General features: G+C 32.9%; 3 protein-coding genes across 3 annotated transcripts; all 3 read right to left on the bottom strand.

Annotated features, from left to right (window-relative positions):
• Nucleotides 1–1,959: 1,959 nt before the first annotated feature.
• LOC125853292 (probable linoleate 9S-lipoxygenase 5) lies at nt 1,960–5,860 on the bottom strand. The gene is made up of 9 exons (XM_049532960.1): nt 5,497–5,860; nt 5,042–5,325; nt 4,641–4,881; nt 4,182–4,523; nt 3,941–4,026; nt 3,731–3,838; nt 3,350–3,645; nt 2,991–3,254; nt 1,960–2,886 (listed from the first exon to the last, which is right to left on the bottom strand). Exons 1-9 carry the CDS (start codon nt 5,714–5,716, stop codon nt 2,136–2,138), a joined length of 2,592 nt encoding a protein of 863 aa, XP_049388917.1. The 5' UTR covers nt 5,717–5,860; the 3' UTR covers nt 1,960–2,135.
• Nucleotides 5,861–7,512: 1,652 nt separating this feature from the next.
• On the bottom strand, nt 7,513–11,447 carry LOC125853100 (probable linoleate 9S-lipoxygenase 5). The gene is made up of 9 exons (XM_049532773.1): nt 10,905–11,447; nt 10,316–10,593; nt 9,993–10,233; nt 9,583–9,909; nt 9,401–9,486; nt 9,141–9,248; nt 8,753–9,057; nt 8,387–8,650; nt 7,513–8,284 (listed from the first exon to the last, which is right to left on the bottom strand). The coding sequence occupies exons 1-9, from the start codon at nt 11,071–11,073 to the stop codon at nt 7,531–7,533; spliced, it is 2,532 nt and encodes an 843-aa protein (XP_049388730.1). The 5' UTR covers nt 11,074–11,447; the 3' UTR covers nt 7,513–7,530.
• Nucleotides 11,448–12,319: 872 nt separating this feature from the next.
• On the bottom strand, nt 12,320–19,024 carry LOC125876920 (probable linoleate 9S-lipoxygenase 5). The gene is made up of 9 exons (XM_049558213.1): nt 18,829–19,024; nt 15,283–15,575; nt 14,964–15,204; nt 14,533–14,874; nt 14,355–14,440; nt 14,131–14,238; nt 13,717–14,024; nt 13,351–13,614; nt 12,320–13,227 (listed from the first exon to the last, which is right to left on the bottom strand). The coding sequence occupies exons 1-9, from the start codon at nt 19,022–19,024 to the stop codon at nt 12,471–12,473; spliced, it is 2,595 nt and encodes an 864-aa protein (XP_049414170.1). The 3' UTR covers nt 12,320–12,470.
• Between the last annotated feature and the right edge of the window lie 1,374 nt (nt 19,025–20,398).

Raw genomic sequence — 20,398 nt, forward strand, 5'->3', positions numbered from 1 at the left:
TGAAAAATTGTGACTTTTATGAAACGTTGCGCCTTTTATGAAAAATTGTGCCTATTATGAAAGGTTATGACCTTTCTGAAGGGTTGTAACTTTTTCAAAGAGTTGTGACTTTTTCGATAAGGCACAATAAACATTTGTTCACACTACTCTTTGTTGTCTAGCTATAAATTGAGGGATTTCATCTCATTTTAAAACAACGAAAATTATGAACTTCTTCTTCTTCTGCACAATTAAATATTCATGTACGATTTTTTCCTTTTTGTTTCATCCTATTGTTCGGTATGTTTTTATACAGTCATTAATTTATGCGTATGTTATTAATTGTTGTTTTTGAGTACATGTTTTAAACTTTGTTATTTACGATTCTGCAAAGTTATTGTTATAAGTATTTGTTAGTACGGATTAAATAACACACGTTAATTGAGTATTCACACAAGTTTTCTCTACTGAAATTGTTGAAGGTACAGTAAAAAAATTCCTTAAAGATCTATACTACCATCTCTTGAAGACAATCAAATTTGGTATGCCATTTTTTCATCCTTTTAAAATTTATCCATCCCTTCACCAACAATTATTTATTTATTAGAAAATTTAATATCTCCGGTTGATGTTCATTTGAATCCCTAAAAATATCAAATAGTAACACTTTCCGGATAAAAAGCTAAATTATAAAATCAAATTAAAGATGATTGATTGAAGGATAAATGATAAGATATTATAATTATCATCTTCATTTACATTATTAATGTTTGTTACTACGTAATCTTGTAAGTAAAATAATATAGTGTTTTAGTTTTAATGACTCATAGGTTTTAAGTAGAGTATTATTTAATAAATTTTGTGATATGAAATTCCCGCACAAAGCGCGGGTGATTTTACTAATAAAATTAATAAAGCGGATCAATTTTTTGGAAAGATAATGTGCAAAATTTGGTATTTTTAGGAATTTGGTTAAAAAAACCAAAGAAAAAGGGAAAATAAAACTAAATATTTCTTATGAACAAATTGAGTCAAATATTTCGGGATGGAAATGGGTAAAATTAGATGTTTACGAAAAATTTAAATCGAATAAAGAAGGGATAAGGGTCTGAAAAATACCTCAACTTTAGTCGGATTTGTTGTTGCGATACTAAACTTTCATGAGGACCTATTACCTCCCTAGACTATTTAATACCGTATTTTAAACATATATATTTGCTCACGTGGATATAAAAAATAATGCAAAATTATAAATAATAATGTGTCCATGTGGGCACATATATACCTTTAAAATACACTATTAAATAGTTCAGGGGGTAAAAAAATACGGTATTAAATAGTCTAGGGAGGTAATAGGACCTTATGAAAGTTTAGTATCGCAACAGTAAATCCGACCAAAGTTGATGTATTTTTCAGACCCTTATCCCAATAAAGAAAGAAGAAGAAAAAAACAACATATTTTTATCTATTTTCTCCTTTAAACTTAAGTAGCAATATTGAAATTATGAATTACTACAAGAAAAAAATACATCATTCAAAAACTCAAATATAATTCAGAATCTCTATTTTTTTAAAAAAATCATATTTAACCAAACCAAAAGAATCCGACAAAAATAAGAGTTAATTCCTAAAAAAAATCCCTAAACTTTCCATATTTTGTAACTTTAATACTTAAACTGTGAGGTATTGTTGTTTTTTTCTGTCTAAAATTTCTCAGTGCCAAATAACATGGAAAATAATAGCTTGACTAAAAAGGCAATTATATGTCATTTCACACTTATTTTTTTTAAAATTAATTATTCTTATTTTTTACTTATTTGTTATTTCTTCTTCTTTCTTTTGTTTTTTTTTTCTTCAAAACTCAAAAGTCTATTTTTATTTTTTGAATAGCTATACAGAAACATCATATTTTTTAGTTATTTTTTATTTCCTTCAATAATTAATTTTCAGCAGCTTTCTATATCCAACACAGAGAATACTTCTTTTATATTTTGAATAGTAATACAGAAACATCACATTCATGTTTGCTACACATGCCCTCTCTCCAGTAGTTTGTGACTAATACAAAATGACTGAAGTTTAGTGTAATCTTATTATATGTATACACGATTCTAGTCGAAAGTAATAATTTCAATTGAATCCATAGAACCTACCAATTATATTGAAACACTGTTGGGAATTCCGCGGCCAGTAAGTCCAAGCTCACTACTAGGACATAGCAAAGTGTAGGGAATATTGGCAGGCCCAACTCTGTTCTTCAGGTTTGGATCATCATTCATTTTAATGATCTTTTGTTCAATTTCTTCTAGCTTCTTCCCAAATCTTTCAAATGCTTGTAATGGTTCTTCATCTGTGGTCCATTCAGGAGCTCTTTTGCCAAGGAAGACTTCATCAGATGTATGCAATGACAATGCTTCTATCAACGAAATGCCAAGTATGCTTTGTGGCAGAGGAGTGATTGTCTTCAAGAAAGCCTTTTCAGGGTTGGTCTTAAGCTCTTCATACTCTGAAGTTTCAGGCTCAGGCATGAACCTCCTGCTCATTGAGGGGCGGTTTGGAGGGTATCCTCCGTAAGGATATTGCCCGAAATTTATTGCTGCATGAAGTGCTGAAGCTATCCATATAATGATTGTGCAACAATCTATGAGTTCTTCGCGAGTCTGCATCTTAGGCCACCATGGTTCTTCCTTTTTGTCTCCATGCCCCTTTTCCCGTGCTTCTTTCCACCAAGACTGCAGTTCTGTGTCTATCTTGACCATTTCATCGGTTTTGTAATAGAAGTTGCAGTAGTCTCTCACCCATGTGTTGATTGCAGACCAAATCTCCAGCCCGTCTACTGCATATGGATAGTCCTCTATAACTAGCTTGATGCCATGTGGTTGGCTTGAGTCCTCCACAGCCATTCCTCTGAACATAAGCAAAATAAAAGAAGTTCAAGTCAGTTAGAAATTTAGGTAAATGATTATTCTTTCATATTCTTTTGATCTTTGGAACTTAGGCATGTGATTTACCTCTTGATGAGATCGGCGGGCAAAGCTTGCTGAGGGAAAACCCAGTCCTTGTAAATGGTAGCTGACATTTCCAGAGAAAACTTCCCAGGAAAAACTGTCATTTCTAGAATTCCATCAGCATTGATGAGAATTTGACGGGCCAATGCATTAATGTACATTGTGTCGCGGAAGTGAGGGTGCAAAAGCTTATAAATTGGATGAAGAACACTTAATTGTCTGTTTGTTGCTATGATAAATGGCTCAGTTACTGCATGAGTGTGCAACCTGTGGTCAAAAAGAGGAGTGAATTGTTGATGAATTAACAAATTTTACACTCAGGCATTGCATAATGATGAGGACTATATGGTAACAAAGTTTACCAATGAGAAACAAGCTGGTGAAACCCAGAATCATTCACTGTGACATAAGCTTTTGCAAGCTGCCAAATGGTTGCTTCAGCACCAGTTTCTGCCGGTGTATATACATTGCTAACAATTCTCGATTGCTCATCTTCTCGAGTTAACTCAATAGCAAGTGGCTTCAATGATCCATCTTCATTCAAGAAAAACAATGTTCTTGAGGCATACGTCTGTGTGGTAGTTGTGTTTATACGTTTCAAGTACGGCATTAGGCTGTCATGGTGATCCAAAATGAACAGTCTCTTTTCCTTGATTACCTACATTGTATGCTTCCTTGTTCAAGCAATTACAAATGACATATCTGAGGAAAACTAGCTAGTTCAAAAAAACTTTGATGCTTACCTGCTCTATGGTCAATCCATCTAGATTGTGCTTTACATGCTCCTCGGAAATGGTGCTCCTCTGCTCACCAAATAGTGTTGGATCTAGCTTGCTTATCGGAGGAAATTCCTGTCAGCAGAAAACTTAACAGGTCAAGGAGTAAATTTCATGTTTAAAGAATATTGTGTTAGCTATCAAGGGATGACTTAGGAAAGCAAATCTTGAGTGTACTTGGAGACATCGGATAACGACAGGGTTTAGTCCAGCCAGCATTTCTCTTGCAAATTCTTCATCAGTCCCCCATGCAGATTTATCCTCTGCCATCCAAACATTTCAAAGAGAAGAATTTTTCAATGAACTAAGTCTGGTACCAGTTCAATAAAGTGTAATATCCATCACACATGCACATTGCCATATGCTTATTTAGATTCTTTAGAAAACAAACAAAAGTGTGTTTTGTTTTAGTCCTTACCTCTGATTACTTGTGGCATTGGGAACTTAAAAGCGTAATCACCATCAGATCGTAGCAGTTCTTTAAGCAGTTCCAATGGAAGGTGGTCTCGTATTTTGTCCATGAAAGACTTACTAGGCAACTTGATTCCACCTTCATAGAGTTTCGACATATCCTTAAATGAATCAAACTCAAAAGGTGTTTTATTAAAAAGAGCTAAAAACCCCGGGACAAGGAACTGAAATATTGATTTCAGTCCAGTTGCTGCAAAATCAGACATCTTTAGTGGGCTGAACCTCTCATCTCTAGGCACATAAATATCCAAAGTTTTCCTTAATGGCAGCCGACTTTCACTTTTAGGATCTGTAAGAAAAGATAAAAGACAACACCCTTCTTGAAATGAATGTCCTTGAGTGAAAAACTCATGCTGTTATCAATGATAAAAATTGGACAGATGATTGAACTTTGAGATCTTCTAACCAATTTTTGTAGGTGGCCGGCCTGTTCTTCCTCTACGAGGATAAGGGTAATCAGATGATCCTCCAAGAATCTTGCGAACGTGTGCTTCACCCTTCTCAGGATCACCTAAATCATTATAGACATCGTAGTCGTAAACCCTGTCCCATTCCTCACGCTTCCCAGTTCCATTTCCTCTCAGATTTTCCAGTTCTTCTTCTCTATAATACTGTAAGGGTGCTGGTGTTTCATTTGGAAGGTAAGTCTACAACAAGAAATCAAAGGTTTTTACTCAGCAGAGAACTAAATTTAAATTGAAGTTAGTATGTTAAGTATGCCATCAACAGATATATCTTTCTCTGAGGACTTGAAAAGTCAATTTGTATAGTACTAATGAACAAAAGAATGTCTAGCTTTAGTATTACCTGATTGGCAAAGAAAACGCGATCTTTTTTATAGTACTCAGAGTGGTAGATCCAAGAATTGCAGACAAAATAAACTTTTCCATGACCTGGAACATCATCTAGTGTCAAAGTTTTTAGATAGAATTCATTGTGGTGAGAGTTCTTGATCAAGAAAGCTCCTGGGATTCCAATCTCCTCATTCCATTCAAAGTTGACACTGAATGTAGCATCTCTTTCTGTTAAAGTTGAAATCTTCCAACCTTCCAAATATGCTGGCTTTCCAAGCTTTCCCCTGCCCTTGTTAGCTAAAAATAAATAGATAAAAAATGTTACAGTGTCTCATGTCACCTAAAATTGGGATAAGTATCTTAAAAATAAGGCTTACATGTTACAACCGGTTAAAATACACCGATATATAAAAATTCTTTATACTATCAGTGTATATGACTCAAAAAATGATGAAAAGTATATCATACCGACGTCAGTGTTAACAGCACTGATGAGCTGCAGAGAGACCTTATGTCCAAGAATCTCATCAATTTGGTCAACAACAGCATCCTTGGCATCAGTTAAATCCAAGAAGTTCTTCTTCATCAAAACAACTGTTCCCTTTATGGTTTTAGCTTCACCAGCTTCGTATCTAGCCTTTTTACTGGCATTTTCATCCATACTTGGATCTGAAAGCTTCCTATACATTGTTGCTCAGAAAAAAGTTTCACTATGTAAAAGAAGTGAGAGTCAACTTTTCATACTGAAAATGAGACATGTAGCACTTGTATTTATAAGCAAAGAGAAGCATTGATGCCTATGTACAAGAAGCTTCACTTGTTCAAATCAGTCCTTCAATTTTTTCTTCAATTAACTAGAAAGACTTTTGGCATTGACTTACAAAACTTTATAAGTTATAAATTATAATCCACCTTCCTTAGTTCATATATGGTTATTAAATTTAGCGTTAACTCCTTCACATTTCACTATCACATCATTTAAAAGATAACTATAGATAATCGTCCATGAGAAGTGTGATTAATAATCTAAATTTAATTGATAATATAAAAATTATTTATAATATCGGTCTACGTACGTAACTTACATTCATAAATTTATTACCATTTTAGGGTGAAGATTCCCAGAACATGTATCAATTTTTTTTCCGTGGATACAGCAGTATGGGAGACCATTCATTTGGTTTCATATTGTCATTGAGTAATCTTAGATCTAACCAACAACCACTTCAATTCTTCAAAACTTAACTACTCTATTAGTTGTACTAAAAAAATTGAAAATTTACCACACTTGTTCCAATAATAGATCCTCACTGTGACCAAAGAACCAAAATTAAAATAAAGAATTATTTGCATTTGTTTACAATCTAGTTGTTCAAAGTCACATATCTAGGAGGCTAGGACTCAGCTTTGTTGAATTTTCTTTGCATCTCTTTTTAAAAAAAATAGCAAATGAGTACTCCATACGTCTCAATTTTAAGTGTCTTTTTAGTCAAAAATAAAATAAAATATTTAAGATAAAATATTTTTTATCTTAAAAAATCAAGAAATAATTGATTGTTTTTTTCCTTTCAATTTCACCGTTGCTATTAAAGGGGTGAAAAGTAATAAGTATTTACTCTTTTGTCAGTTGTAACGCTTGATAAATAAAGCCAATTCTTGATAAATAACGCCTTCTACTAATTTTTTTTGGTAATGAATGTGTAATTAAAACCTTAAGGGGTCGTTTGGTTGGTGTGATGGAATAGACAAGTATATGATATGGGATTATAGCTAATTCCATCATTTTAGTATAAATAGTGAGATAAAATAGTGTCAGGTCTAATTAATACTCACAACCAATTACAGAAAAAATTATCTCAAAGTTTATCCTGAGATTATTATTCTTATCTCACCAATCAAACGACCCTAAAAAGACTCTTAAAATTGAATGGAGGGCATAGTAAATTAAGACTGCCCAAAACTACTATAAGATTTATGTACATGTGCAATTACAATAAAGAATCACTGCCTATGTCATTGGATACTCTGCAGCATTTTAAATAACGTAGTTAGCATTTTTCAAGAAAGTCAATTAAACTTAAAATTGTTTTGCTCCAGAGTTGTAAGTTACTAATTGGCCAATTTATTTTAAAGATGTCAGTTGGACTATAAGATTAAATATCAATTAAGTAGACTTTCATATTAAATTAAACATTTCATAAAAAGTCAGTTCTGTTCTAAGCTTGAACCTTATAAGTCAGTCAAATATACAGAAATAAGATTTGGAAGAGAAAATGTCATCACTCTAAATCACAGTACCAACTTTTATTTATTTTTTATTTATATATAATATAATAGAAAAGAAATATTTTTCCACAAGTTAACTAGATAATTCAAATATTAGTTACAAACTGTTGCTGTTTTAGTCTTAACTTCCAAATTAGATAATTAGGAAGAGTGTTATTGAAGTCTAGTGCAAATAAAGTTGAATCTTTTACCCAAATGATGGTAAATATAACAACTTTATATAGAGACACTGTTTGGTATTCCTTTTCCAGTAAGTCCTGTATCACTTAAAGGATAAAGCAATGTATATGGCATCTTAATAGGCCCCATTCTGTTCTTCCATTTCTTGTCATTGTTCATCTTTATAATTTTTTCTTCAATTTCAGTTAGCTTCTTTCCAAATCTTTCTAAAGCTTGTAATGGCTCTTTGTCATTAGTCCATTCAGGAGTGTCTCTTTGCCCAAGGTAGATTTCATCTGAAGAATGTGTTGACAAAATCTCTATAGCAGAAATTCCAATGAGAGTCTGAAGTTGTGGTGTAATTGTACTCAGATGTCCTTTTTCAGGGTTCGTCTTCAGCTCTTCATACTCGGGACTGCCTGGTTCAGGCATGAGCCTTCGGCTCATTGAGGGGCGGTTTGGTAGGTAGCCACCATAAGGATACTGCCCGAAATTGATGGCTGCATGAAGAGCAGAAGCAATCCAGATAATTATGGTGCATGAGTCAGTCAGTTCTTTGAGGGTCTGCATTTTAGGCCACCATGGCTCGTCTTTCTTGTCACCGTGTCCCTCTTCTTGGAGTTCCTTCCACCAGGCCTGAAGTTCAGTGTCCTTCTGAATCATGTCATCTCTTTTGTAATAGATGGTGCAATACTCCTGAACCCAACTTTTGATAGCTGACCATATTTCTAGCCCATCCACAGCATACGGATAGTCCTGGATTAGAAGACGGATGCCTTTTTCTGATTCTGGATCCTCAATTGCCACACCTCTACAGCACAATACAAATCAATAATGCATTTCAAGGAGCTTTTTTCCATTGTGTACTTATCGAATCCTTTAAGTAAATTGCGTGGATTAAGTAGTGAATTACCTCTTGATAAGATCAGCAGGAAGGGCCTGCTCAGGAAAAACCCAATCCTTGTAAGCTGCTGAGGTCATCTCCATGGCATATTTTGTAGGGAAAACTGTTTGCTCAAGAATTCCTCCAGCATTAAGCAGAGTCTGTCTAGCTAAGGCATTTATGTGCATTGTATCACGAAAGTGAGGATGCAAAAGCTTGTAGATAGGATGAAGCACACTTAGTTGTCTGTTTGTCGCGATCACAATTGGCTCTATTGTGGCATGAGTGTGTAACCTGAGAAAAATGAGAGAGAGATAGTCAAAGAGGTCCTTGGAAAGAAAACAAAGTAAATTGATGATCATTGGCCATAAAAAAAGCATTTTCCAGTTTAAGCACCAGTGGCTGATTAGCTGATGAACTCCAGAGTCATTGACTGCAACATAAGCTTTTGCCAATTGCCATATCGAAGCCTCAGTGCCATATTCCTGTGGTGTAAAAACTTTGCTAATGAAACCATGCTGATCTCCATCAGGATGAGGCAAGCTTAGTTCAATGCCTAGCAGCTTCAAAGTCCCATCTTTTTGTAGAAAGAGGAGAGTTCTTGAGGCATAAATTTTTGTACTTGTCATATTGATCTGCCTCATATATGGCATTAATGTGTCATGATGATTCAATATGAAAAGCTGATTCGCCTTGATCGCCTAATAAGGTAAGTATTTATCAGATACAGGTCCAATTTAGTTAAACAGGCAATCAGAAGTACTATAAAATCAATTCATAGAACCTCTTCTATAGTGAGTCCATCCAACTGATTTTGAATATGTTCTCTGGTTATATTGCTAGTTTGGTCACCATAGACTTTGGGGTCCAGCTTACTAGTCGGAGGAAACTCCTGCAGAAAAAGAGTTTCAGCTCATAATCTTTCAACTAAAGAATAAGTAACTTTAGATTCATTCACATGACGATAGAGATAATATGAATTTCGTTAAAAAGTTAGAGACAAGATTAGAAATTCTAGAGGAGGAAAAGATAATATTAGTTTACTTTAAGGCCACAAATGCAGACAGGGTTTATTCCAGCAAGCATCTCTCTTGCAAATTCCTCATCAGTTCTCCAAGCTGACTTATCCTCTGTTGCAACCATGTAAAACTATGAGAAAGCACAAAGCAAAAAGGAAATATTCCCTTTGGGGATTGACTTACTGTTACTCTTTCATCCAAAAGTACCTTTTATAACCTGTGGCATTGGATACTTAAGAAACTCCTGACCAGAACTTTGAATTAATTCCTTGATCATCGCTGTACTACTTCTCTGCAAAACATCTTCAGGAAGATTGATTCCTCCTCCATAAATTTTTAAAATATCTTCAAAGCTGTTGAACTCGTTGAGGTTGATGTTTCCTAAAGACTCAAGCTCGGGGACAAGGAGCTGAACGATGACCTTAAGTGCTATACAAATAAAGTCTGTCATCTTTAAGGGTGCAAATTTTTCGTCCCTTGGAACATAAATGCCAAAACTCATTAGCAGTGGGAGCCGACTCTCAGAATTAGGATCTGCTCAAAATTTGAGGAAATCAGACATAATGAAAAATGGCATGCCTTATAGTAAAGATCAGTGTGATGCAGAAATGAGTTACCTGTTTTTGTTGGTGGTCTGCTGGTTTTTCCTCTACGCGGATAAGGATACTTTGTAGATCCTCCTAGGATTGGCCTGACATAAGTTGAACCCTTTTCAGGATCTCCAAGGTCATTGTAATAAGCATAGTCGTAAACCCTGTCCCACTCCTCAAGCTTTCCAATCCCATTTCCTCTCAAGTTCAACAATTCCTCTTCCCTATACCAGCGCAATTTTACAGGAGTTTCACTTGGAAGCCAAGCCTGCATCAAGTAAACAAAGTGCTCTATCATAAACTGCATAGGCGTATGGATATACATATTATTTGAAAATCAAAGTGCTCACCTGATTCACAAAGAATATGCGGTCCAATTTGTACTTTTCAGCTGGATAAACCCAAGAATTGCAGACAAAATGCATGCCACCATGACTTGGATCATCAACTTCAACTTCAAGAGTCAGTTTCTTGAGAAAGAACTCACTAGGATTAAAGTTCTTGATGATGAATGCTCCCGGAGCTCCAAACTCTTCGTCCAAATCAAATGTGATACTGAACTTTGATTCATCGCCTACCTTACTCTCATCTCTCAAGTGTGTTGGATTCCCAAGTTTCCCTTTATTTTCTTTCCGTTCAAGAATAAAATCATGACTTAAAAATTCCCCATTATTCAAGAGTTAAAAATTCATATATAAAGCAAGACCAATAGGATGGCCACAATATTACTAGTATATATAAAATTTTACAAAGGGACAAAAACTACATCATTACTACAACAACAATCATCACTGACCATGTCGAAACATTTAAGCTCATCTTAGACCACTATCTTACACAATAAAAAAAAAGTACAAAACGTTCACTATATTTTCTACTGACAAAAGGATAACCACAGCGAAGAATAAGGAAATTTTGAAAAATGGAAAAAGTAATCACCTGAATCTCCATTAACAGAAGAGATAAGCTGCAGTATAACCTTGTCTCCAAGAATCTCATAAGTTTGCTGTTGAACCACTTCCGATGGAACAAGCTCTAAAGCTCTCTTTTTCACAAGGACAACAGTGCCATTGATCTTTTTGCTTTCAAGTTTACTAGTTGATGCCATTAAAGATGACTACTATAGGATCTTTGTGGTGTTTAGGCCAAATGAAAGAAACTATGAATTTATAGGCAAAGGACATGGTTGTGTTATGATCAAGCTACTTATTTATTTTTTATATTATCGACAAATGCTAGTGAAAGATAATGCACTCTTAGATGGAATTTTACTTAAATAACTAAAGTGCTAGGTGATCAATTAAATTTATAAAGATTCCTTGCAGCTATTCCTGATCACTTGTTAATCCTAAAATTATCACCATGTCATGGTGGTTTCAATGGCTAGTTTGCACGGACCTCGACTATTCCACCAGCTACCTATTATTTCCTACTAGCACACAAGTACAGATTTACCAATAATGAGACGACTAGGAAAATATCACACAGATTTTTTGGTTTCTGCTGGAATTTGACCCCTTCGCCTTGTATATTTTTATGGATAATAAATTTTTTTTGGTGTACTACATAGCAATGACAAAGTTGTTTCTTCAAAAGGGCCTAAGAAATAGAAGTCTTTGTCCCATAGAAGCAAGGCAAATAATTGCAAATGTACAAAAAAATACAGCCAAAATTCCATTTACACAAGTAGGTCAGGTATTTCCAACTCCTGAGAAAATGACAATTTTCTGCTTTCATTGTGTAAAAGGAACCTTAGAATACTGGAACCATTTCTTAAAGTTCCTTCTAATACTATTTTCATTATTATGCTACTAAATAGAGTTAGCATCACCATTTGTCAAGAATCCAAAAGTATGAAAATTTGTCCCTCTTTTGGCTCTTTTTACTTCTTAAGACATTATAACAATTTATTAAGTTGAAAATACATCTGTCAAGTTTTCAATAAACTGCAACTTCTGTAACTTTCACAGTGTAATAAGGATCATATATAAATTTTCTTGTTATTAAATAACAGAAGAAGATGAAGAAAACAAACCAATAATTCCTCATTAAATTAGTGAAATATATTGAGTTGCATTGGTTCTTTTGACAATGACATTCAATAAACATCCTCTACTGCTTTCAAAAAAATAATGTTTCAGTGCGACACACAAAGACCATAATCAGATTTCTGATACATATATTCTTTCTAGTAGTAAAAAGTTCATCCCCAAAAGAAATAACAAGAAAAAGGAGGTTCATTAGTAATGTTGCAGGTGTTATGGATGTATCATATAGTACTCTATTGCTTGACCTCCTTATTATGAAACATCACAAGCTAGAACTGAGCTCTCGTAGACACAAATACATTACAGTACTATTTACTTATGTGGTTTAAGTAATAATCAAAACAAACAATATATTTAAATAACAATACAATACAAGCTGTTATAGAATAGAAGAGCTTACAACATAACATCCCTTATTGTAACTGGAATTTCTGAAAATACAGACTTTATTTGGTATTTATATATTTATACTGTTGGGAATTCCTTTGCCTGTAAGTCCCTCTTCACTTGTGGGGAAGAGCAAAGTATATGGAACTTTAGCAGGTCCTAACCTGTTCTTCCATTTCTGATGATCACTATTCATCTGCATAATTTGATCCTCAATATCACTCAGCTTCTTTCCAACCCTCTCAAAAGCTAAAATTGGTTCTTGATCCTTTGTCCATTCAGGTGAGTCCCTCTGCCCGAGGTAAAGTGTATCCGAAGCATGTGTTGACAAGACCTCTAAGACGGAAATTTCAAGCAGTGTCTGCAGAGGAGGAACGGTTGTTTTGAGGAATACCTTGTCTGGATTTGTCTTGAGCTCTTCATATTCAGAACTTCCTGGTTCTGGCATGAACATTCGACTTAAACTAGGGCGATTAACGAGGTAACCAGCATAAGGGTATTGCCCAAAATTGACTGCTGCATGAAGTGCTGAAGCTATCCATATTGTGATGGTGCAAGATTCTATGAGCTCTTGTCGAGTTTGCATTTTAGGCCACCAAGGCTCATCTTTCTTGTCACCATGTCCTTCTTCGCGGAGTTCCTTCCACCAAGCCTGGAGTTCACTGTCTTTCTGTACCGCGTCATCTGATTTGTAATAGAAGTTGCAGTATTCTGTTACCCAACTTTTGATTGCTGACCAGACTTTTAACCCATCAACAGCATATGGATAGTCCTGAATTAGTAAGTGAATGCCATGTGGGGAGTTCAAGTCCTCAACAGCCACTCCCCTGAAAGTGAGTAAAGTTATGGTCAGGTTATCAAGAAAGCTACACCGAAAATATTATTTTGGTGAATTCATATACTGATGATTGACTATAAAGTTTACAAGTACTTTGTGTCTTTTCATTTACCTTTTGATGAGATCAGCAGGAAGTGCTTGTTCAGGGAAAATCCAGTCTTTGTAAACTACTGCTGACATTTCCATGGAATATTTGGAAGGGAAAAAAGTCAACTCAATAACTCCGTCACTATTGATCAAGAGTTGTCTTGCTAAAGCATTTATGTTCATCGTGTCACGATAATGAGGAAGGAGAAGCTTATGAATGGGATGAAGCACACTTAGTTGCCTATTTGTTGCAATCACAAATGGCTCGATCACCGCATGTGTATTCAACCTGAGAGGGTAATAATAAGTGTTCGATTAATTTTACTCAATCATAAATTGAATTTGGTTATGGGTAAGTTGTGTTTCATATAAAGCTTTTGGCAGGTTTTACCAGTGACTGACGAGCTCATGAATGCCCGAGTCATTCACTACTGCATAGGCTTTGGCCAACTGCCAGATGGAACTTTCAACACCTTGATCAGATGGTGTGTACACTTTGCTAACAGTACCAAATTGATCTCCGTCTGGATGTGGCAAACTTAGTTCAATTGCCAGAGGCTTCAAAGTTCCATTATCTTGCAAGAAAAGCAGAGTTCTTGAGGCATAATTTTTTGTGTTTGTCGTCGCGTTAATTCTCCTCAAGTATGGCATAACGATGTCATGATGGTTCAATATGAATAGCATGTTAGCCTTGATTGCCTGATAAATAGTACCAACTCTTTATCAACTAATATTTGTCAGTACAAGCTTCTCACTAAAGTTGATTGAAGAATTTACCCAGTATCAACATAAAAGTAGTAATTACCTCATCAACTGTTAGTCCATCCAACTTATCCTCTATCTGCTCTCTGGTAATTGTACTGTTTTGGTTGCCATATATGTTAGGATCCAGATTGCTTTTCGGAGGAAATTCCTACAGATAATAGATAAGCCAGCATCTTCAAAATGTGTAAGAGATAATCACGAAAATAGAAGTAGCAAGATCTTGATATCCTCAAAGAGTAGCAATTCAGATGAGTGAAAGTTTACTTGGAGTCTACTAATTAAGACGGGATTGATTCCCGCCAACATTTCTCTACCAAATTCTTCATCCGTCCTCCATGCAGTTTTATCCTCTAAATACACCAATAATATTTAGATTACCAAAGGTGAGGGGGTGAAAAATAATACTTTTGAGTTTTGATCATGCAGAAATTTAAATAAATACCTTGAATAACTTGAGGAGTTGGGAACTTGAATAAGCCTTCACCATCAGAATGAAAGACATCTTTTAGAATCTCCAAAGGAATACTATCAATAAGGGCTTTCAACAAAGGGCCTTGAGGCAACTTGATTCCTCCTTCATAGAGTTCAAGTACATCCTCAAAGCTATCAAACTCATTCGGTGTGTTATCGAACAAAGCCTTAAAAGCAGGGAAAAGTGACTGCACAGTGAATTTTAAGGAAAATGTCAAGAAGTCTGACATCTTCAGATGACCAAACCGCTCATCCCTTGGCACATATATGTCTAAGCTCATAAGCAATGGAATCCTGCTCTCGGAATTAGGATCTGCAAGCAATTGTCAAGACAATTTGCTCTTCAAAGAAATCAAATACATGAAAATGCAGATAGTAAAAAAGTTTTGCGAGTGTTTTAACCTGTTTTTGTTGGTTCACGGCCTGTCCTGCCTCTACGAGGATACGGATACTCAGAGGACCCTCCAAGTATAGGCCTAGCATACTCTTCGCCTTTATCTGGATCACCTAAGTCGTTGTAATAAGCATAGTCATAAACTCTGTCCCATTCTTCAAGCTTTCCAGTACCATCTCCTCTCAAAGTTACTAGCTCATTTTCTCTGTACTTTCGCAACGGTTCTGGTGTTTCACTTGGGAGATAAGTCTGAAGAACATACCATCATTAAGACAATGCAAATATGTGTTTAGACACATACATTCTTTATGAAGGAATAAAATGTACCTGATTCGCAAAGAAAATGCGGTCAGACTTGTATCTAAAAGAAGGATAAACCCATGAATTGCATACAAAATGGATTTTTCCATGATTAGGAACATCTTCGAGTGTGAGTGACTTGAGGAAGAACTCATTAAGATGAAAATTGTTGATGATGAATGCTCCTGGAACTCCAAACTCTTTGTGATCCCAATCAAATGTAACACTAAAAGTTGATTCCCCTGCTATTATTGGGGTGATGTATGTAAGCCAATCCTCTAAGTATGCTGGATTGCTGCGTTTCCCTTCAACACCATTTTCTGCAAATGAAACAACGTCCTATATTTTAGGGTTCATTAGGGAAGAAAGAAAGACATGACTAATCATATATATATATATTATATATATATATATATATATTATATATATATATATATATATTATATATATATATATAAAAAGAAAACCTTACATCCGCCTACGTGGCGCCACCACAAATTAGGATTTCCTTTTAATTTATTTTATTTCTAAAATTAGCTTTTCCCTTTCATGAAAAGTTCTTACTTTTATGAAAAGTTAAGATATTTACGAAAAGTTGTGACTTTTATGAAAAGTTACGACATTTACGAAAAGTTGTGACTTTTATGAAAGGTTGTGACTTTTTTAAAGAGTTGTAACTGTTCCAAATAGTTGTGACCTCTCCGATAAGACACAGTAAGCATTTGTTCAAACTACCCTTTATTGTCTATAAATAGAGGAATTTCCTCTCATTTTAAAAAGACGAAAATTTTGAACTTCTTCTTCTTCTAGACAATTAAATATTTGTGTATTTTACTCATGTTTAATGACTCACTGATACCATTGTTTTTGTATCAATACACTGATGAATAGAATCGTTCTATCCTGAGAGGGCCTATTCCTTTAAACATCGGTGACTAGAGAGGAATAATTTCCTTAAGGGGACACTATGCATTAAGTGAGATCGATTTTTTTCATTTTGTTTCATTCTATTGTTACAGATCCTGATATGTTTTTCACAATCATTAATTTATGCTTACATTATTACTTGTTATTTTTGAGTACATATTTTAAACTTTGTTGTTTATGTTTCTGCAAAATTATTGTTATAAGTATTTGTTAGTACAAATAAAATAACAAACGCCAAATAGTATTCCAGCAAATTTTCTCTACTAAAATTGTTAAAGGTACAATAAAAAAGTCCTTACAAATCTCTAATTTCTTCATCAACAATGTCATTCCTTCACATACAAGGATGAGATTTTGTGTTCTTTAGAAAGTCCTCGTTGAGTTAATAACTTTGCATGCCCATATTTTTTTGTAAATGTTGTTGTTCTATTTTTACTAAATTTTATCAGTGAATATTATGAGTACTTTAAGGATTGAAAGTTAATTGAATTAGTCAATTTTTTGAGGTATGTTATTTCAAAACATAGAAACTTTTCTGGTTAGAATGATTTGTTATCATCATTGGATATCTCATAGTTTACTCCCTTTAATGTATGTTTTTTCTCGTTGTTTTGTTGTCTCCTTAAAATTGTATTGATTATTTTTCATTTGGTAAGTATCTGATCTCACTTGGACAAAGCTTTTGTCCTTTTAATGTTTTTCTTTTTTTCCTTCTCATTCGGCTCTTCTAAATATTTTTTGTGTGAGTTATGACTATTTTCCCAAACTTAATTTGAAGAATATGAAACAAAACATGCTCTAAATAAAAGTAATATCTTAAGCTATAAAAGATATGTCTATTAACATAGATTTGTTGTCTTTCATGTCCTAAGTCATTGCTAAGTATTTGAGTTATCTAGGTTAGACTCATTTTTTTTTTTAATGTTTGAGAATATTTCTTTAACATGAGTCTAGAATCCAACATTTTGATCTACTTGTACTTTCATAATGTAAATATTATATGAACATATTTCTGAAACAATCGTAAAGTTGCACTGATTAAGAATCTAGAAGGGCCTTCAAAGCAGTAGTTTAATGAAGAATGAATTTCTAAAAGGGTCAACAATATTGTTTTGCTGTCATTTCAAATTTATTTTTCTCCTTGTATAAATTTTGTTAGAGTAACAAAGTAACAATAACGAAAAGTGGTGAACGTTTGACCTCAGACAAGTAGATTGTCTGTAAAAAAAATTATTTATGTTGTTGTGGTGTACATTTTTAACGGTCTTAACTTATTTATAACTAATATTGAATATCGAAAACTTTCATATAATTTTTTTCCCACAAGGAGTTATTCTAGTCATAAAATTATCAGATTCTATATTTTTCATGTACAAAAAAATAGAAAAAGTGATGTTTAATCGCTACATAAAAACATCACTCAGTTTTAACAAGACAACTATATCATCAAACATATATTATGATAAATTATGCTAAAGATAAAAATGATTAGATATCAAGATATTTTTAATCATTCATTATATATTTACAATTCATGAGATATGTGATAATGTCAAATCATTTAATTTCTGTTGAAATGTTCTTAAAACCTACTAAAATTTACTTTTTTCTCCTTATAACAATCGATTATTGGAAAGGTTTTTCAAAAGTTTAGAAAGATAATTTATGTCCGCGCGAAGCACGGGTTTATTACCTAGTAAGGGATAAGAGGAGATAACCCGTATTAACTTTTTTTATTTAATCTGAGATTTAAATTTTAAAAGTAATAAAAAATGGTTTAATTTTAATTTTAAATTTGAAGTAAATAATAATTTTAAAAAATCAAACCAAACTGGTTATATAAATATTTATCTAAAAGTTATATATATATATATATATATATATACACACATGAAGATTTTCCACTCTTGATTTTATTTAGGTGTTTGTTTTTGGGCAAATTACAGAAATCACATACTTTTAAGGCAAAATTATAATATATCCCTTAAAAGTTTATAATTACAGAAATCCCTCAAACGGATATAATAATATAAACAGTGATACATTAATCTGATGCGCGAGATACAATAATATAAGCGATGATACATTAATTTGATGCGCGAGATACAATAATATAAGCGCTGATACATTAATCTAATGAGCGAGATACAATAATATAAGCGCTGATACACTAATCTGATGCGCGAAAATGAGGGATTTTGGAGATTTGTAAAACTTATAGGGGTTATGGTAATAAGTAAACTAAAATGTGGAATTTCTGTAATTTTTCCTTGTTTTTATAGTAACTCAATTCTTGGCTTTACTTTCTAGTTTAATTTGTAGCCTTTATTTTGAAAATTAAGTTCCAAGATCTATTTTCATATTAAAAATAATTTGTCTTTAATTATTTAATTAATTTGTTATATTATTCATCATTATAATTGACGGGGTGGTGTTACGATGGAATGTAACCACTCTAATAGTATATTGTGACCTTATTTTTGTTTTCAAAAAATGAATAGATCAAAAACCAACAAAAAGAAAAAACAAAGGATGAATTTCCAACTTAATTAGTTTGATTTGATTTTAATATGTAAAATAGCATACTTAATTTATTTATTTATTTTTGTTAAAAAGAACGATAAACAATTGAGCATCTTTACTAACCAGGATCATCACGAATAGAACCACTTATCAATTGGATAGAGACTTTTTCACCAAGAAAATCAACAACCTCATCACCAACTGAAGCATTTATGTCAGTGAAGTCCAAAATATTCTTTTTCATCAAAATAATTCTTCCTTTCACATTTTTTCCATCAGTGTTTCCAATGATAGCATCCACAACTTCGCCCAAAGACATAGTTAACTATTTGAACAGAAATATTATGATTTTCTTGATCTACAAAGTGAAGAAAAGAGAGATTTTGCTTGTGAAGTTTTCGAGTTTGAATATCTATTATTTATATTAAAAATTACTAGTTTTAGAAGCTTTCGCTATTTTTGATAAATTTTTTAATTTAGTTTTTTACTATGTTTGATAAATATAGTGTATAAATTTGTCTGATTAATTACTTGAAAGATGATGACATTGAATAAAAACACACAAAAAGAACCCAAAGCATCCAAAATATGGAAGTTTAGCTCTTAAGCTTTTAACCAAGTTTGTAAATTTTCAAGTTCATTAAGGAACTCTAGAATGAAATCAAATTAAAGGTAGACGGTAACACCACGGACTTCGAAAGAACTATATAGAGGTTTGTACAAGTTACTCATCAGTTTTTAGTTTTGGGTCAATTTCAAATGATCATATCTTTTAGCACATGAATTTGATGCTTGGATTCAAGGAAGAGACAGGGTCTTATTTTTTTTATATATAATATTGTATATTATTGTATATGAGCGTATAAATACTCTTATAATTTTGTATAAAATGTATATTGGATGTATAATATTGTATATCAAAATTTTAAACATTTTTGTATAAAATAAAATATGAAAAAATTGTATATTATTGTTTACTATATGTATACTATTGGATACCGGATTATGTTTTGGCTAAAAAATAGTAATGCAAGTTTTGAGCTATATTTTTACAATTTAAGTTAAGTAATTATATATTTGTGAAAAAAAATCAATAAAATATTTGTTATTACTTCTTGAAGATTTCCTAGTTTATTAAGAAACTCTTACATGAAATCAAACTAAAAGTCTTATGTCTTTTGTTTATTGGATTTAAAAAAAATTGGCCTTTTATAATATTCAATCCAGGACTCTTTCACATTTAAACTAAGATGTGAATTTCGTATAGAAATAGTGTAATTATCTTATTTTTTTTGGACTCTTGTTTATAATTTTGTCTCTTTATAATATCAAATTTGATTTAGGACTCTCTGACATTTAAATTATGATGTGAATTTCGTCTACAGATAGTGTAATTTTCTTAATTATTTGAACAAAATTATTATAATTTTCTTGATCTACCTAGAGACGAAAGAGAAATTTTGGTTGTGAAGTTTTTGAGTTTGAATATCTCATATTTATATTAATAATAATTACTAGTTTCAGAAACTTTCGCTATCTTTGATAAATTTTTTAATTAAAATTTTTTCCTATGTTTGATAAATATAGCGTATAAATTGATGACATTGAATAAAAACAAACAAAAAGAACCCCAAAGCCTCCAAAATATGGAAGTTTTGCCCTTAAACTTTTACGCCAGTTATTTACTCCATTA

The sequence above is a fragment of the Solanum stenotomum genome, chromosome 1, assembly GCF_019186545.1.
Source record: "Solanum stenotomum isolate F172 chromosome 1, ASM1918654v1, whole genome shotgun sequence".
NCBI lineage: Eukaryota > Viridiplantae > Streptophyta > Magnoliopsida > Solanales > Solanaceae > Solanum > Solanum stenotomum.

Coding starts and splice junctions, on each gene's coding strand:
- LOC125876920 (XM_049558213.1), bottom strand. CDS start 19,024: ATGTCTTTGGGCGAAGTTGTGGATGCTATCATTGGAAACACTGATGGA. Junction 14,441..14,532: donor AACTCCTCAAGTTATTCAAG/GTATTTATTTAA, acceptor TGGTGTATTTAG/AGGATAAAACTGCATGGAGG. Junction 13,228..13,350: donor CCTGCTGATCTCATCAAAAG/GTAAATGAAAAG, acceptor ACTCACTTTCAG/GGGAGTGGCTGTTGAGGACT.
- LOC125853292 (XM_049532960.1), bottom strand. CDS start 5,716: ATGTATAGGAAGCTTTCAGATCCAAGTATGGATGAAAATGCCAGTAAA. Junction 5,326..5,496: donor TGCTGTTAACACTGACGTCG/GTATGATATACT, acceptor ATTTATTTTTAG/CTAACAAGGGCAGGGGAAAG. Junction 4,027..4,181: donor AATGCCACAAGTAATCAGAG/GTAAGGACTAAA, acceptor TTTGGATGGCAG/AGGATAAATCTGCATGGGGG.
- LOC125853100 (XM_049532773.1), bottom strand. CDS start 11,073: ATGGCATCAACTAGTAAACTTGAAAGCAAAAAGATCAATGGCACTGTT. Junction 9,058..9,140: donor ATGGACTCACTATAGAAGAG/GTTCTATGAATT, acceptor TTACCTTATTAG/GCGATCAAGGCGAATCAGCT. Junction 8,285..8,386: donor CCTGCTGATCTTATCAAGAG/GTAATTCACTAC, acceptor ATTGTGCTGTAG/AGGTGTGGCAATTGAGGATC.